General features: G+C 34.5%; 1 protein-coding gene across 1 annotated transcript; it reads right to left on the bottom strand.

Annotated features, from left to right (window-relative positions):
* Positions 1 to 5,685: 5,685 nt before the first annotated feature.
* LOC149225899 (pathogenesis-related protein STH-21-like) lies at positions 5,686 to 6,039 on the bottom strand. The gene has a single exon (XM_089375172.1). It carries the CDS (start codon positions 5,986 to 5,988, stop codon positions 5,746 to 5,748), a length of 243 nt encoding a protein of 80 aa, XP_089231298.1. The 5' UTR covers positions 5,989 to 6,039; the 3' UTR covers positions 5,686 to 5,745.
* Between the last annotated feature and the right edge of the window lie 14,520 nt (positions 6,040 to 20,559).

Consider the following 20,559-nt stretch of genomic DNA (forward strand, 5'->3'; position numbering starts at 1 on the left):
TTATATGTGAGTAAATTTATTTTGTGTTGGGAGTTGTTATGAAAGCACCTCACAAAATAGAAGAAAATATAGATAAACACCTTCAAAATAAACCTCTTCGAGGGGGAAAGCTCGTTTACATTACACAAATGAATAATTATTGGATGGTACAAATGATAAGACCTCCTTTATAAATTTAGGAGTCTAAGGGGTCATAATATAATTAGAGTCGACGTAACAATAATAATGTAAATGCACAAAAATAACAATATTGAGCTTTTATGGGGAAAAATAATAACAATATGGGGACTACATGGGCACAACAATATAATACGGGGTTTGCACTGAGACCTAACGTGCCCCTCTCCTTCAAAAATTGTTGTCCTCAACGCTTGTGTAGTTCTGGATGCTTCTATATAAAATTCTCATCTTTCCATATGGAATTTTCAGTACGTAAGTTCTTCCACTTGATGAGATACTCCAAAATTGATTGATTTTGTAGTTGTCAATTTCTCGGTTTTGTGACCGCTACAGGTTCCAATATGATTTTTCCTTCCTTGTCAAGTTCTCACAATATATTTTGAACTCCGGCACAATAATAACAATATGGTGACTACATGGGCACAACAATATAATAAGGGGGTTGCACTAAAAACAATAAGGGGTTACACTAGTAGTATGGGGGCCTAACAGGGGCTTTTATGAGATGATTTTAGATCAATGCATGGAACCGTCATATGTCGGTAGATCTACTTATAGTAACATGTTTATGGTCTGATCATTTATGAATATTTGTGATAGATGTTGACTCTCAATGTGGTCATCATTAAATTTACTGAAGGAACATAGCATACCTTAATGTCATGTGATAAATGGGAAAATACTTATGCATGAAAATCATTTATGCTATAATGTTCTTAACAGTATAGTCTATGATGGGATGCTTTTTCTATTCATGCATGAGGCTTATTTAGTTATGTTTACATAACTGTTATATCACTAAATCGTTTGAACTTACATGAAGAACTATGATCATGTTAGCCACCGTAGACTTAAATTAATGTCCATTGATGCTTGTAGTGGATAACCAATGAATTTTATGGATTTCATACCATGATTAATACTTTTCCGTAATTTGTAATAATAATTAATGTTTATGTGTTTTAACCAATAACCCAAAGCTATTGTTGTATGTCATATTAAGGTGGTAAGGGTAATAGCATGACATCGCCAATTTTCTTTCTTTTTCTCTGTTCTTTGATTTTGGTGGGGAATCTTTAATATTTCCTTCTATGGGACACTTGGCAGTAGTATATAACAACATGGATAACTCAACACTTCTTTCCTACAAGAATAGAGGGTGCACACCAGATTGAGGGGTTGGCCACATTCTTTGTTACTATGGTTTGCATTATTTCTTCCTTTATTCTCTCCATTTTCACCAAAGTGATACAAGTGTATCACTCACTAGATTTCAAAGACAATTTCTCATTTCTTTGGTGGGTTGGGAAGCTAGTGGCCAACATGGTAGAAGTATGCAAGGTTTCCCAATTCAGGCAAAAGAGTTATGTTATTTACATACAAGTTTCTTGTATCAATAGAAACCCTTGCAAAACTACACAAACACTAAATGTAAGAAATTCAAGTAATAAAATTTTGGTTAGAATTTGATAAAGTACACAATATCTTGACTAATAAACAATAACATCAAAGTTTTTTTTAATGATGTGTGTTAAATTTCATAGTTTATTATTAGTATGTCACATTTTCGAGGTTCGTTTACCCCTACATATTATGTGCTTTCGTATTTGAACCAATCTACAATAGATTAGTGGTCACTGCTTATGTTGCAACATGGCCATCAAAGCTTCAAATTTTACATCTACAATGTAGAGATTTCTCTTTAAAATAGTTTATGAGGATTTGCAGGATATACATGAAAATATTGATAGATATTATCTAAAATATTATTTGATATAAATTGAATATTAAACTTTCAAGTAGTAAATGATAACATAATTAGGTTTTTCCATAACACCAAGATAAATTAGGAAATGATGTTGCAAAAGTTTGCACCAAAAGGGAAGTGGTGTATACATTAAGAAACTCACTCATTATGGGTAATGTAAGAGGAATCGAGTCACTCAATTGATAAATGAGGGTAAGGTATAAATTTTCCTAACAAATATTGGTCAAGGCACGGATAGGTGAAAAAGAAAAAAATTAATTTTTTTTCTTTTTTTTGTTGATCCTTCATTTTCTATTTATAAAGAGAAAATTTACACCACTTATGCGAAATAGGTGGCCTCAACTTGCCCGATGGGAAACCAAGTATGTTGACCACCTATCCTGGTTATAAGCAATCCAAAAACAGTAAAGTATCATCCTTTTTAACCAAGCTAAATATGTTTTAGTATCATGGTAAGATGTTATATGTCTATCTATCATAACCATGCATATTGTGAAGTAAATGCTACCTGCAAAAACAAAAAGATACCAAATTAGCTAACTATTCATGCTGCTCTTCTTAGGTTGACTTGACCAATGTCGGGTCCTTGACAGATTCACTGTGCATCTCAAATAATTCAATGATGGAAGGGACGTGCCTTTGGATTTGATCCAAACGAATGTCCTGCTTATGAAGCTAGAATTGAATTCGCTACAAATCCATTTTGTAATTGGGAATATCATGGAGGGTCAAAGCCATTCCCACTGAAATTTGTTGCGTAGCCTTCACCATCAAGATTTTCATAAGCCAATAGAGACATAGGGTCTGCTTAAACTGAGTTATTATGCCTCTAGTATTCCCAGGGTCTGGGATTAAGGTCCTCCAGTTCTCAATCTCTTATTCAGTCTCGCTATGCTTCTTAATTTCACCCTCCCATTCTTCCACCAGATTATGGATACCTACATTTTTTCCCTCCATGTAAGTCGCAACGACTTCACTGATGAGGTGTTCAATAGGTTTTCTTCCTCTTCATGGTTCTGAAGTGCTCGGGTCTTTTTCCCTTCTAGGCTCCCTCCCACGTCTTGTGTGCCCTCTTCCTCACGCAGGATGAGCAATCTACACTTTGTACACACCCTGTTCACAGGCATGATGTATTAAATTCTGAAATTGATTTTCATTGCCAATGTTAACCTTAATCCTTCTCCTATCCCAATTTCCCTCCAAGAAATACATAGGTTAGGTGACAACTCGTTTTGGAGACGAGGCCAATCGCCTTGTCTGGGTGTGCTTCTCTCCACTCCCTTCCCATTGTCGCTTATACCCAGATTGGTTGATAGTCCCCTCTCTTGGCCGAGCAAGGGTACCCAAGCACAGGTGAGCCTTCCCATTCCCCTTTGCCTAGTCAAGCTGCGCCGCTCCTCTGTATTCCTTAAAGCCTACCCTTCCCCAATGCACAACTTCTCCCATTCCACCCTAATACTCATGTGAATTCACACTGCTACTCTCAAGAGGGGCTTCCCAGCCCCTAACCAGGTTGACACTTAAGAACATTGTAACCAGGACACTAAACCAGACAGCATCCATAGCATGCCTATGGCGTTTTTCCCAACTAGACCTCACATTCCCCTCCCCGAGTTTCTCCCGAATCCTCCAACCATAAACAAACCATGTTGCCATTGCAAGAGGGTTACAAGGCCAAGAAACATCCCGGGTTCGCTCCATAGATATCGTCGACGATGCCTCTGTCTCCTTGCTCCAGTACTCCAGCTCTCACTTTCATTCACAACAATGCAATTGACACTCCCATGTTCTGCCTTAACTCAACAATTGACAATGCAATTATCGCTCCCCTATCCTTCCTTACTAGCTACACCTCCTACCTTGTCCTTACCATGCCTGCCACCTTTCCCACCACCTTTGTATGTATGCATGTAGGAGGCCACCACACCCATCGCCATGAGCATGTGGGGGGCGGTGGATGGTACCCAACCTTGACTCCTCATAATTGTCTACTGTCCTTTCCAACCACCAGCACAAACCCCGATCAAAATTATTCTAAAAATATTATTAATTTAATATAAATATATCATTTAAATAATATTTCAAAAAATGTTTGTAATATTAATATATATATATATATATATATATATATATATATAATTTTTTTTCCTTTTATACTTCTACCATTAAAAATAACATAGAGTTAAATTAATGGTTTTTAACCGAAATAAATGGAAACGGGACAATTTTATTTTACCAAAACAAATGAATAGAGACTCGCTTAGATTTTATTTTTTTTGGGTTTAAATATCATTTAACAAGCTTAACGATGAAAAAACTAAAATGGTTAAATTTAATAAATAAAAAATAAAATAAATTTAATAATTTAAAATTTATGAAATATTTGTGCAAATTAAAATTAGGTTCTTAATTGATAAAATTGATATAGCATTAAGTTGATTAAAAACTAAATTAAAATTAAATAAAATCAAAATTATTAATATAAATTTGATGATAAAACTAAAATATATCGCACAATTTATATTATCACTTAAAATTTTTGAAGATTTTGATTTTATATTTAGATAAAATTAGATATATCTCAGTTATTTGTAATATATAATTATGTAGATAGGCATGCTTATTTTAGAATATTTTTTTTCAAAATTTTAGTTTGATTATAAATAATTAGAAGTTGGATGGTATGAATTTAACCTCCACAACATATTCTAGAATATTCGTAGTAGTATTCATAAATCAAAGGTTGCGCTGTATTTTCAATATAGTTATTACATTAGTTTTTCATTTAATTAATTAAATTAAAAGATAAAATGGGTTAATTAATTAATTTAATTAAAAGATAAAATGGGTAATATAATAACTAAATTGAAGATAAATCTCAACCTTTACTTTGTGAATACTATTATGAATATTCAAGAATCTGTGGTGAAGGTTAAATTCATACCATCCAACTAATAATTATTGATAATCAAACTAGTGTCACATGAAATGGGTTATGATTTTTTGAGTGTAGTATTGATAAGCCTAATAAATTGATTTATAATATTGTAACAAAATGTATTTGACACATTAAGAATCTCTATAAAAAAATAGAAATAAATCTCCATGATTAAAATCTTGTTATATTTTTATTTCAATCTATATATTTTATATTTATAAATTGATATTTTTTATTAATAATAATAATAATTTAAAATAAAATTATAGAATAATTAAAATTTATATATATTTTTAATTTTAAGAATATTAAAAGCACTGTAAAATAGTGTTTTGACCTATCAATATTTATTAATAGGTCAAAACACCATTAAAAAACATAGCTATTTAATTAAGAAATTAAAATTATAAACTATAAATTGAAATTATCGCAAAAATGCATGAGCCCAAAACATAAGTTAATCATGTCCATAACATATAAATACATGCAATAAGCTCCATTACATGTATATCATTACAAAGTAAAACAAAACAAGTAAACCGTTCCCCAATACTTTCACATACATTTCACTCTAAAAACCCTCTCATCTGCCAAAAAAAATCAGTCTAGCTGAAAAAAAAAAACAAAACGAGGAAATTCGTCTTCAACACACAATTGAACGAACTAGACATATTCATGTGACGGTAAAGGTACATATATTCATGTAACGATAAAGTTACGCTTGCAAACATAACGAGAACGATAGACGATGGGCCGAAGGCATATCATCACCTTTCTTTATTTTGCCGTTTCATTCATATAATGCCCGGCACTAAACTATTTATGCATACGAAGAGAGATGCACATAGAGATATATTGATCAGTATAAAGAAGGATAGCAGAGCAGATACTGCTCGATCTTCTTCAACATGGCAATGCTATTTTCCTTTATCTCTTTTGCTTTGCTTTCTTCAAGCTGAGCACCAGGAAGGGTCTCGTAATTACAGATCCAGCTCGTGACACATCCCCCTTCTTTCCTGGGAACGAATTTGACCTCAAACTTCCCAGCACTCAGTTTCTTTCCCAGCACCCCTCCTTCGATATTGGTATACTTCAACACCATTTTTTCCTCGTCAATTTCATCTACTAGCTCCTTTACGAAGCTGAAATCCTTGTGAGCTGTGACAAGAAAGTGAAAACCCTTGTAAGCACCGAATGATAACAAATTATTCAAATGAGAAATTAGTCCCTGACACCATCTTCAACTCTACTGTAACCCGATAGCTTCCTTCAACACTATCGCACGAAACAAACCAATAGTAAGCTTCTTGCTCTTGTTATCTGCGAAAGTTTCAAAATCTGTAAGTCTTTTGAAAGTTTCGAAATCCGTAAATTTGAAAGGAAATTTTGACTCTAAATCTCCTCATTCATTTGTGATTCAAAGCTCTGCTGATGAATTGTAATTCAATATTACATATACAAATGTTTGTGATTCAAAACTGCTGCTGATGAATTGTAATTCAATATTACATATTCAAATTTCATTTGTACATTCAAAGTTTTTACTTACTCTGGTTTGTAATTTCTACCAGTTTTGAGTATATTTAAAAACAGTTTATTTACTTATACACGCGTCTATAAAAATGAGCATATAAATTTTAGAAGAAGATTCTGGGTCAATTTTTAAATCTATTTATTTTTCTTTTCCGAAGCAATTCAATCAATTTAATTTAGAGAACCATAATTCTACTGTATACTGTTCTGTAATTTTGTTATAAATATCTAGCAGTCTATTTTAGTTTAATAATCTCCCAATAACTCAAGATTATATCTTGAGAAAAGCAAAACTGTAATCTCTTAATCCATTTTCAAATCGAAATCTGTCATTATAACCCACAATATAATCATAATACATTGTAAATTGAAATTTCTCATAATAATCCAAAGTATAATTCAACATTACAACTTCAAAAGAGGATTATATAACCCACAATATAATCATAATGTAATATAATCATAATGTAATACATTGTAAATTGAAATTTCTCATAATAATCCAAAGTATAATTCAACATTACAACTTCAAAAGAGGATTAAATTGAGTGACCCGTATAATCCTGGGCATTTTTATGTAGATTGTTGATTTTCTGAATATTCAGAAATCGGACCGACATAGGCGCAGTCATTTTTTTACCCTGCCGCCCAGGTCCGTCCAATTCACACATCTTCGGGAAATCGGCAATCGACTTACGTGGAAGATACGTTGGTTGATTTCATGTTTCGTTTACAGACATGATGAGCAGAGCGGTTTATCCGAGGAGTACAGACTATGTCTGGTTTAGTAAAATAGAAAAATGGCGAATCTGACACAAATTAGTGAGATAATCCTGGAGGAAAGTAGCCAACGCATAAGAACATATTCATTTATTTCGTTTACTTTACGAATTGGAGGAAAGTAGCCAAAGCATAAGAACATATTCATTTATTTTGTTTACTTTACGAATCAGTTCAAAGTTTTTATCTAGTTTTGCTAATCAACATAATTTGGGGCATTATGTGTGTGAGGGCCGCATGATAAGTACAATAAGGTTATGTTAGGAAGGTGGAAGAGATAATAAATATTTTAATGTAAAGTTATGGTACGAACATGGGAGAGACATTTAATATACATTGTAATGTCATAGGATGGTATGAATAAGTAGAGAATAATTGAAATTTTGATTCTATTTGATATGTGTTTCATTTGTCTATTGAGCTTTGTCATGTGATGGTATGATGAATGACATTTATGTGTGTTGTGTTGATTATTTATAGTGGTGGCCTTAATTATTAACAAACTCATTTGAAGAAGAGTGATATACACATTAATTATAAGTCAAAGTCAAAGTCTAGATGACAATGATAAATTGGCACTGTCTTTCCTCTTCTTCATGGAAAAATAAGATATTGAAAACTTCATAAGGGGGATCCTTTCCGTCCTTGCGCAATGTTTTTGGTTACTTTTTGAACCTTTTAAGTGAATATTCATTAGTTTTCATATGGACGACCAACCCATTAGTGTTAGAGAAAGGGTGAGTAAACATATAAAAATCCGTACCCAAGAGATATAACAACAACAAGAAAGTATCCCCACTCAACTTAGAAAGTTTGAAGACTCTAATAATCATATGTAGCAGAAATTTCATAGAAAATATGAAATTTTGCATTGGAATTTGTTATGTATCATATCTCCCTAAACAATTTATTATCATAAACAATATTTCCTTTTTATTATAAAAATACAGATGGTAAGAATAAATGCAAAATATGAATGAGATAACATATGTAGAAGATATGTGTTACCTTAAAATGTGAGATGTGTTCACCTTAAGATGATTAGATGTCAAGAAAATACCATGGAAAGGAATGTATTGAAGTTCTATTAAGGACACTGCGTTAAAAAAAACTTTCCTATCATGGGATTGTCATGTAGAAAAATCAATATTATCGTTTAAAATCTTGGAAATGCATAAGCGTTATCATAATTTCATCAAAATTGTATTGTCGATTTAAATATATATGTTATGGGTATCAATGTCACATGTTAAAACATTAGCCAAAATATCTTAAAATCAATAAAAAGTCCCAAAAAGTCCGAAAAATGTTACACTTTCCCTACAAGGATTACTATCTTATACAAAATGTTATTTGTGATCCGTCCATGTAAAATAGCGCATGCACGAGTGGTCACTTTCTATAGAGAAATTTAAAATTTCCTTTCATCACTAAATTTTGAGTGGTTTTTTCCAAAATTGTATTCTACAATGGCATCCATCGAACAAGAAATGAAGTTGAGAAATATCCAATAGCAAGTTTACATCATGCTATAATTAAATGACTCTAAACATCCTCAAAGAGGAATTTATTATCAGTAGTGAGGAATTCATCATCATTAGTATGGTTTTTAACTATAGATGAATTTCCTTACCATTGAATGTTAACCCTTCCATTTGCATTGAAATTCTTTATCAGTTCCGAGTGGTAGAGCACTTTGAGATGAGATATTCTTGATCTCTAGTGGATTCTTCAAAAGGGAGGAAACGATATGGTAATTAATAAAGATCGGACAACCATAGAATCCTTGAATGATTGAAATTGTTATCAAAGTGTCTTTTAATTAGAAATAATGGAAATTCAATGGAATTGACATGTATAACAATGTTGGTTGACTACTCATTGAAATTGCTATCAAAGTGACTTTTTCATTACGAATATTGAAAATTCAATGGAATTGACATGTATAACAGTGTAGGTTCACCACTGAGGAGTGACTTAGAAGTTATTTAATTGGTTATGAATATCATATTATGCAAAATACTACAAGGTTTTTGGCTTGATTTTCTTTATTAACTTGTGTTTACATTAGGGTTTGGCATAGTGCACCTAGTAATTAGGGTTTGACATAGTGCATTTAGTAATTATAATGATAGTGGATAGAATTGATCCCAGTTACGTGAGTACAAGATAACTTCAAGTGCTAATGAAAACTATAGTGATAGTGGATAGAATTGATCTACTAGTAGAAAATGGTGAAATTAGTAACTAGGTGACTAAAAAAGTTAGTCACCACAACTTTTCCAAGTGAAATACTACAAAACATTATCAATATTAAGATACCCCACTAAAAGCAGCTAACATAAATGACTAATTTAGTCCCGAGTTAAAATATACGACTAGCTAATAAGTAATACTACTCAAAATGACTAACATGAATTACTAATTTAGTCTAGGAACAAAAATATGACTACCTAACAAAAACTACAATAATATTAATTAGTCGTTTATGTTATTCATTTTAATTGCATCACTTCAACAATATAAACTTACAAGTAATAGGGGATTCAAAGGTTGCTTTAGATTGATGAAAGGTTATACTTCCTTGTACACTTCTTTATTGCATCAAAGGATGATTAAAATTATGGAACTTATTAGAATCTTTAAGGTCATATCATTTGATCACATTCACAGGAAATTAAATTCAAATGTTGACAAATTATAGAAAAGGGGAGTGGGCCAACACCTCCTTTTTCAACACGACATGACCACTTGTATATGTTGCAACAACCTTGCCAACTTATTTAGTAGAGGGTATGAACTTTGATCAAAGAATGTTCACTTAGTACCACTACTAAATTTCCTTTGTGCAACTTGTCAAATGTCTTAAGTTTACTTCACAACTCATGGTGCTTAAATTACTTTTCTAAACCTCCAATTGAGACTACAACCCTCCAACATCTCTAAATATTCAAACTCTTCAACAATTGTTAGAGTCTTCTTAGATGTGCACTCATACTTGAAGCAAAACCTAACACTAGCATCCTCAATGTGCATGCTCATTCCCTATTTTAATGCTTCATTGAAACCACATTATCACACTACTTAAAATTAAATGTTCACATCTTAAGGAAAAACACCTACTTTTCTTATAACAACCTAAACTATGTGAATGACTAGGAGAGAACTCCATTTTCTCAAGATGAAAACATAGGGTCTTACAACCCCATTGGTGCAACAAGTTGAATATATTTGACCTGAAAAAATATGTGTATTCTACTCTTTCCAAATTTGAAATATGAATTTTAATAAACTAACACTTATCTTTAACTATTAAATATATTTACTATCTACTCTATTTTATTTTTGCCCACTTAATATGCAAGAACACTTAAATGTTTTCAATACAACTAGGTTAAAAGCACTTGTTTCCTTCCAACATCTCACATTTTTCCTCCATAAAATTTAATAACAAAATCATTACATAAAAACATAACCTTAAAATTAAATTATTTTTATTATTATTATTATAATAAATACCACATAATATCTCAACCAAAAACATCTAAAATCCTATTAGTTTCTCAAATACAACTAAAATATGTAAAAGTGAAAATAAGATAGTATATCTATTTTCTGAACATTGGAAAATTTAACACTTTTAAAAGTTTAAACATTAATTTTGTTTTACAATACCCCTCCCAACCACAAACTTTTGACAGTGCGGGGAAATGCCATCCCAACAAACTTTTCATAATGTTGGAAAATGACATTCGAGAGAATTGTTAATTATGGTTTTACAACTAGTCAAAAGCCACCATCGAATCTTCAGTGCCTTGATGGCGGTAGACCCAATATCGAATGCTACAATCAAATCTTCAATCCATTGCGATAGATGCAATATCGAATGCCACCATTGAATATTCATTGAAAAGAAGTGATTTTGGTGGAGCATACTAAGTACTAGATTTTTTCATACTATACTTTAGCATCTCGACCTAGTTACCGAGATATCTCTGCCTACTAGCCTCAGGCATCTCTCTTCTCAGCATCACAACTGCAGGTAAACATTGTTCACTTTTTTTCTAAACTACCATCTGAGTCAAACTACCATTGAAACAGGAAATTATAGCGAACCCTGTGTAGAGGAACACGACTTTTGGCCTCGAAAATTGGTAATGGAGTTCGTTCCAACAATGATACGGGCATGTTTGTTGTATGTAGTTTGATCCAGAGTTAAGGTCACATTATCGACTCTGAGAGAGTCTGAGTTCCGTCATCCAACTTATAGAGACTGTGTTTAGAGCCAAAGAACTAAACTTCTAGAGCTCTATAGAGAAATAAAGCAACTATGAAATGTTTTCTGGAGTTAGGAACCATTATCATTCAAAAGCTTGGAGACATCTACTCTTGTTGTTGTTGGCAATATTCATTTTCTTGAGGCAGCTTTCCTCTTATCAATATATTCAAAACATGGTGAGTCATTTCCAACTTTAAGTTCATCTTTAAAAGCATGAGATTACCATTCTAGTATAGATTAGAGTTTCATTTATACTATAAAAACTATCCCATTCTTGTTTTGAGACATGAATCTGCAGATAAATACCAAAGATCACTTTTGAACATTCCATTTGGAGCCCAATCTGACACTCCAAACTATTTTTCTATGGAAACCAAATCCAAAAAACTGAATTTGCCATCACATTGTGATCCCATATGGGTTAAATCCATTGCCAACATCTTCCTAGAAGAGTGAAGTAGATTGGCCCCTGCTTGCGGGATAAGTTGAGGGTGCTTTGTATTCAAATGTTGTCAATGAAGGTTGTTGTAGTGATCCCTTAGGCGAGTCCAACGTTCGGTGCAGCGAAAGCTAAAGAAATACATGTGAGGATTGCCCTTTTGGTTAGGCTCCATTCCTCTTCATTTGGAAGGGCCTTCATGTCATTCCCAAGATTTCCAAAGATGATATGGAACATTTTCTACCGATGCTAAGTGCATGCCGATAACCAATATTATTTAACAATTACAATTGCATGATGCTCATTTTCTGTTACTTGGATATAAATCCCTTCTTGATTTCAAGTCTAAGAAGTATCGAGTAATGGCTATGCTTCCAAAACTATAAGAAGATCATGTTGAACAACATGAAATTGTAGTTCACAAATCTCAAATTCTTGTGGATTCATTTGAGCCACTTCCTTATGTAGAAGTCGATGTTTTCGAGGGATGAATTCCTGTATAGTTTGGCACTGGTCTAGGAGTTTTGTGGGAGTGGTTTTCATTAATATGCAGAGAAATTTCTGATCCTACAAATTCTCTCTTTTTATGTTGCCCCAAATTACCATTGAATATTTTTCCCCAACCCTGGTGAGTGGGAATTTTATTATTCTATTTTATTTAACCCACTAAACTTTGCTATGTATTTCTATACAAGATGTTTGAATTATGATCTAAAATCTCCCTTTCAATTCCGTGGACTCTGTAAAAGCATTAGGTAGATATTGAGCTTAGTGAATTTTAGTGCAAGATGTAGCCATGAAGACATTCACATCCAAGATGTGGTTTTGAAAGTGTCGTTGTCCTTAATTATTAGGTAAATATTTACCTTGGCAAATTTTAGTACAAGGCATAGTTTTGAAAGCATTCATGTCCTTTAACAAGCTATACTTTATTATCATTTAAAGTTTTTTTTTTTTTTGCTTGTGTATGATAAAATTGTTGCATAGATATGTTCCACTCTTTGATATTTCCTTATTAATGAATAAGTCTACACTTTTTTAGGTCATTTGACAAAGTATTCTCTCTGATCTGACAAAGTATTCTCTTTGATCCAAAATTTCGTTTTCCAAGATGTGTGTCAAATACAAGTTATTCACAAATGTGAACTTCTCTAGGGATTTCTCTCTATTCTCAACACATCCTAGGTTTGAAACTAATATTTAGTGTGCTTGATTACATTGGAAAATTAGAAACACTAGATGATTACAACATTGCATTCCAATGTTCATTCCCATGAACTTAAAACACAAACACAACCAAATTCTTATAACAAAAAAAAGAGGGATTAATGGATAAACCCTTGTCCTTCTCTCCATTGTGGTTCAGAAGGAGGCACAAAATCTTGTACAGGACATTTATGTGATTCTTTACTTTCTTACGCAATTATGGCATTCTTTCCACAAATATTCTTTCATTTTAAATTGAAGAGAATGACCAAGAAGTCCTATCTTGGGACGCTAATTTAGGTTCTATTTATACCCAATTAGGCTCCTTTATGAATTGGATTTGCAATTTACGAATCTTGTATTTGTGTCACAAACTCTGATCTCGTTTTTGTGAAAGTGAGCTTGTTTCTAAATTGGGTTTGTAAGAGAGAGGATTCCCGAAAATGGGGTGCCAGGGATGTTGAGAATTCATGGTGTATCTGCTGAAGTTTTTAAATTTCATTCAAGATTTCATTGGAGCACTGATAATTTTGTATGCAATATGGGTTCTAACAACTGGAATTTTCATGTTCATCCTCCTTCGAGTACACCTTCACCCAAAAATGTTGGTGGGTATAATTTACCAGCAGAATTTATGTCCTTTCATTCCTCTATGGGGCGACAACTTGATGTTCCATTTTCAAATCCTCAAACGATCTCGAGAAAAGATCAACATCATTTTCAAAAATTTGGGCAACACTTTTGATATAGTGGCTATAGTGGATCAGGGTGTTTTAAGTCTTATGGATCCTTGGTAATTTGTTTGTTTGTTTATTTGTTGCTTCATTTTAAATTTTTGTTTCAAAAATAACTTTATAAGATAGGTGTCCACGTTTTTGAAAAATCACTAAGTGAAGGTTTCAAATTAGTGGCATTATTATGTGTTCATTCCTACATGTTTTGTTTTCCCTTACCTTGAATTCAATCCATTAAGAGTGGTACTCTTTAGGTCTGGAGACCTCAGTTAAATATTGTTACAATTTTATAGTGTCTCAGGTGTCATATATTTGTATCTTTTTTACTTTTCCCTGACAAAGCTCGACTCTTAAGCATAAATCCATGGTTATCTTAGGCACCCATCTTCCAATTGTGGCTTGGAAGGTCCTCACTAGCATCTTAAGGAATTATAATCATCACATTATATCTCTTTATTATGTCGATGATAGCAATCCTGGTGAACTGAGGCACCCTTGAAAGTGATTTTCTTAGAAGGATCTAACTATGCTACTTGAAAGAGCGGGAGGGGGGTTGTTTGAATTCATAAAAAGAAATAGTAGTCCCAGTGACCTGGGGTACTATCCAAACTAATTTGATTAAAAGGATCCAACTATGCTGCTTGAAAGAGTGAGGAAGGGGGATGGTTTAATTCATATTGGTTTGAATCAAAAGGAAAATTGATTCTCATTCAACAAGTCTTTTGATTCAGAAACAACTTCCAACTTAATATTCATTTCCTATAATTCATCATCAAGGTGAGACCTTGGTTCTCTAGATTTAATATTTTTATCAACACCACACTCAGTCTCAGGTGGAAGTGTTTGCACAGGTTTTCGTAGGTCTCCACGAGCTGAAGCTACTGGTTATTGACATTCATGTTGTCTAACTGTAAATTCATCCACATGAATAGATGGTGTCCTAGCACCAACATACCCTCCACATTGAACATTAACAACATTTTAGGAACTTGAGTCATGGACAATAAGGCACTTTTTTTGGCTCCTATGAATAAGGCACAAATCAAGGAACCCTTTTCTCGCTAATATTTTCAACACTCCCTCTTAGTGAGGAAGGTGTTTCTATAAGAACCTCATCCACTCGATCAGTCTTCAACTCTACTAAGTTCACCATTGTTGTAGTTGTTCCCTCTCAAACAAAATAATTCCTTACTTTCTTTTGTGGAACCTTCTTTTAAGATCTGCTCTTTCCCACCATGCTTTATGAGTCCACCACTTTACTCATAAATTCCATGTACCCTATGTATCCCTGTGGCTGCTTCTTGATTTTGGGAGGCTCAAATCTCTTCATATCTCCCTTAACCAAATCCTCTGCCCACTTGGCTTGAACTCGCCCACTACTGGAAGTCTCTGCCCGAGTGGCTTCCCCCACTGACCTTGGGATATGATCATCATCATCATCACACTGCTGGTCAGCCTAATTTCCAACTAGCATAGAATGAAACTAGGATATTGGTTGAGGCTCCATCTTGAGGGCTCTATCCTACTCTCGCTCCACCTTCACTTCTCTGCACTATGCACTACCTGCCTTTTCTCTCAAGGTTGCACCTGCCTCTACCTGCAACTTGTAGATATTATTCACTCTTAATCCTATTTGCTTCTTACATCCAAAAGCTAAGTGCTGGAGGTATGCCTTACCTATGTAGAAGATGACATCATATCCTTGTCCTCAAGGGTGGCTACTAAAATAAAATTATGCGTCAATCCTAGAACATAAAAAACATCTTTGAGGTGAAGGCAATTACCTGACTCCCTCTAAAAACTGACTGTACCAACTCCTCTAGTTGCATACTAACCATCATCTCCTAGATCAATATGTGCCTGTATGTCCTTATCCTTTAGGCTGTTGAAACTATTTCTATTCTAGGTCATGTGGAAGGAAGCTCCTAAATCAGTATACGACATATTTCTATCTGCTAAGCTTGCCATGCAATCCATCAACAAGATATCCTTCTTAAACTGGGCATAAAATCCATGTACCTTCACTGATGCAATAACATGATCCTTCACGACCCCCTTCTTCTTACCAGTACACTTAGAACCATAATGTCCAAACTCATGTCAATGGAGGCACTTGATATTACATAGATCCTTCTTCTTTCCCTTCTCATTGGACCCAACCTCTCCTTGGCCCTTCTTGACCTTAGCGTTGCTACCCTTGCCTGCAAGAGCATAGTTATCTCATCCATTGTTATAACTGATCTCCCTCTTATGTTTCCTCTTCGGATTTCTTCCAGTATGCAGTCAGTCAAAAACCTTTCCCACTTTAGGAAGTTCTCTCTCCCACTAACAACATCTTGGAACCCTTTTGACAACTTCTGAAGTCCAAGTAAGGGAAAACCCACAAGACCATGATCATATACAACCTCTCCCACCCCACCTCGTTCATCTCGTACTTGAGTGAACCTTGTCATATATGGGATGATTGGCTCATCCTTTCTCATTTGGATATTCCTCAACTTCTCCATAAGAGTAAGACTCCTGGTATCCTTGGTACTCTTATACAACTTCAGTATTGTATTGTACATCTCATATGATGTCTTCTTCTCATGTATATGAGGCACTATTTGATCTTTGACCCATTCTACAATGATCCTCTTTGCATTGACATCGTTCTTATTATGTTGTGCCAATTGTTAGTGGTCTTGAGGTGGTAATATAGTAGGCTTGATGTACTCTCCCACCTCACTATCTTCGAGCACTATTGTAGTACTCCATTTCCAAGTTATGAATTTCGATGCTCCCTCTATATAGTGATCTTCTCTCAACCCCCGGTAAGACATATTTCTTCCCCTAAGATCTCTCTAAAATTTTTTCCCACTAATAGTCTTGTAGTCCTTCATAAGAAGTTGTACTTAGTGCTAAAATAATTCAACCTCTCCTATTAGTCCTGTAGTCCTTCACAAGGATTGAGCTTAGGGGTTCTTCTAGTAGCCTTCTAACAATCTTCCAACGTGTACACTAGCTGCGCACTTTTGTCCAAACACGACCTCTACCAACCTAACATCAACACGATACTTAAAAGGAGGAATATCATACCTAAACACTCAACCTCTTTCAGAATTATTCTGGACATGTTCTTGTACAAGTGTCAACAACCTTTGGCCCTGGTTAGGAATATTGTAGCAGTTGCTACAACCCTCCTCTCGGCCTTCTATTGCCATCAACACTTGCGCTGAGCCTTCTTCTATCACCCTTTCCACTTGTGTTGTTCCTAGGCTCTATGTGACCGCTGTAGCAACTTCCTTTGAGGCCTTACAACCCCCCTAAACCTTTGTTACTTGAGATTGGTGTATTTCCAATAGACTTAGAGCTATTGTGACATGTTCTGAAGAGAATACGCCCACTAATATTGTGAAAAAAAGTTCCAAACTTCAACCTTCTCACACAACCACCACATGCCAAATCTCAGTTGTCTTGAAACACAAGAAGAAATACTATCTCAGCATCCTTTCACTTCAAACCAATACCTAAGGGACTCGGCTACCACAAACCTCATTTTCCTTGTGTGATGTACTTTTGATGATCTTAAATTTGTTCTAGGAGCTTTAATACCATGTAGATTTTCCGTGAAATTATGATCTGCTGATATGAACAATCTGAAAAACACTTTATTTTCTTACAAAAACAAAATTTCTCTACTCACTTTGTATCGGAATTAGGAAAAAAAATAAAAAATGATCACACAATTCTAGACAATTTTTTTTAGTAGGGAATGCAACTAGGAAAAACCCTCTGCCTGATGAGAATTTTTTTGATAGAAAAAATTGAGTAATTTATATCTTACAAAAATACAGTTGTTTCAATCTGAAATATGTACTTTTCTTTCCTGCTTGATCTAAGCTTGAAACCCTTGCAAGACTATGGATCTCTACCGCCCTCTACCATCCTATGCACAAGCTTCTCTTGCACACTATTCCTCTAACAAGCTCCATGCACAAACTTGTGCTTCTTATTGATTGGTCTCACCAACTCATGCTCAGAAAAACAATGATTAAACTTGTGCCTTCATTCGTTCTATTAAAGGAAATTTGAATGGTTAAAAATAATGATTTTTCTATTTAAGGAATGCTTTTGTGATTGATTGTGTTGACACCTAATATTTGGGACTAGGGAATTTGTGTAAAATAGTGTAAATAGAAATTGAGAATAGGAAATGAAGAGACACCGGGAGATGAAGCCCAAGAGTCTCTCCCTCCATGTAGATATTCATGATCAATCTTAATGCAATACAAGATAATCCATTTAGGGAGTTACCTCCTGGCCTGACATGGTATCAGAGCCAACTCCATTTTAACTTTTCTTCTCTTGTAACTCACTCCTATTCTACTTATTTTGTAGGACTAATGCCTCTTCCATTTCTCCATTCTTTGCATCTTGTATGCGTTTGAATGTGTTTGTGCGTGTTTTGTTACTCCTGTACACCTACGTTATCCTGGTGGTTTCTCATACAATCCAGTTACTTCCTCCCACTCGAGCTATACCAATATATACCACACTTGACCCCTTACCATTGGGCATCGTTGCCCATACTCTGCCCTTCCATACATTATACTTACACAGTACATACCAAAGCATGATTGGCTTGAACTCCTACAACCTCGACACCCCAGTTGGGCTGTTAGTCTTGGCACCTCTCCACAATCGACTCCTCCCAGCTAACCTCACCTTCCATACCAAAACTGAATAGATATATCAAACTCATGAGACGCTTTGAAGATGGAATGACTACCGAACCATATCAAATTTTAAAATAGCACTCCCACTAGTTCGACTTGGCATACACACTAGTCCCTCACACTATTAACACTTGACCTCGACTCCTTGCTACTTTGGTCCCCTCACACTCCTCCGAATAGTGGACGCGCTTGGTCTCTACCCAACGTGACTGCAGTATGGAGGTATGCACCCCATCTTTAGTCTGGAACCCCATCCACCCTCCCACACTCAGTGTCTCCCAGCCCTCCTCCTCACTGGACCCATTGACTCTTATGACCTGCGACATTCTCATTCATAGCGACAGAGCAGTGACATTGTCATTCACATATAGAAGCGATTATATATGTAAAAACAAAAATCATCATTGCTTGGACGGAGAGATAGAGTGATTGAGTCATTATAGTAACATGCTTCATTCAGCTCATATAATCACTTCAAAGAGTCAAATGCATACCATACAAAAATAGAAGAAATGTTGTGGAAAATCTGATTTGTTTTTAAAATGCAAAAGCTCAAGCTTGAACAAAAACTTCAGGTGTACTAGGAACCCCAATTCTCTCTTTGCATATCCCTTGTTTAGGGTAGGTTCCATGTTCATGTTCCTGTTTATCGATATGGCTTGATAGGTTCACATTATACTCAAGCCTGTTGTCTAGCAAAGATTTTAGAGATCGATAAATATGGCATCTAAACAATCATCATCCTACTAAATGGTTAGGAAGATATGTGTCATTGGTAGATGTAGGCAATGAATTTCCACAGTTAATCCACATACTGATTCTGCCAATCAAAGAACAACATCACATGCCAGATCTCCAAACATTACCTCATATAGTTATTTTCTTCATACAAGGATATAATTCAAGATTACTCTTAAATATTTCTCCACTTAGCATCACGAATAATTGCAACATGAACAATCTCCATCCTTGAAATGATGGTAACCTCACAATGATTTTGCGGGAAACAATATTGGAAATGAACTTGGTTGCAGAATGACAATCACCACATACAAGGAGGTTCTTGGCAATTCGAATGGTTTTCCTAGGAGATGTGTTTAACAACCCAAATGAAATGGGAATCTTTGCACTATTGTAGCAAAACAAATTATCATTCTCCTCCTTCATAGAATTTAGTACAAGCCTCCTATTAAGAAGATACCTAGCCACCTTCATCCCCCAAGATAAAATTGAATAAATTTCCTTTCTTTGTGCATGTGATATGTTTGTTTTAAGGAAAACATTTATTTGTCTATTGATCTTAATCCAACTACACCTAGGAGTCTTTTTTAGATCTCTATCTTTCATCATTTTTTGTACCCTTTCAATGTTAATCCACTTGCCAGCTACAACATAAAAATTTGAGAGAAGCATGTAAGGGGCCAGATTGTTAGGGTCTAGCTTAGAAAGACATTTTTCCATGCATTATACTAGTTTCATATTATTATGTACTTTACACAAACCGAGCAAACAACTCCATACAATTGCATCAAGTTTTATTGACATTTTATTGATAAAGTCCTGTGCTTCATACAAACAACTAGCTTGGCCAAGAAGGTCAAACGCGCACACACACACACACACACACACACACACACACACACATATGTATATAGTGCTCCATTGTAGGTGTGATCTGAGAATCTTCTCTTATGCAGTAAAAATATTTATAGCATTCATCAACTAAATTTGCATGCTTGCATGCAGATAAAGTAGTAAGGTCACATGATCTAGATTCATCCCATAATGGTTCATTTTTTCAAAGAGTTTTAGTGCCTCCCTACCCTAGTCATGCATTTTGTATCCTGCAATCATTGAATTCCATGAGAATATATCTCGTTGAGGAATTTTCTCAAATAATTCAACTTCCTTATGAATGCACCCACATTTTACATACATTTATTTCAAGGAATGCACCCCCATGACATCAAACATGAATCCATTT

This window comes from Pinus tabuliformis, chromosome J (genome assembly GCF_031772625.1).
Source record: "Pinus tabuliformis cultivar Carrire ecotype Pingquan chromosome J, CPIR1, whole genome shotgun sequence".
NCBI lineage: Eukaryota > Viridiplantae > Streptophyta > Pinopsida > Pinales > Pinaceae > Pinus > Pinus tabuliformis.

Coding starts and splice junctions, on each gene's coding strand:
- LOC149225899 (XM_089375172.1), bottom strand. CDS start 5,988: ATGGTGTTGAAGTATACCAATATCGAAGGAGGGGTGCTGGGAAAGAAA.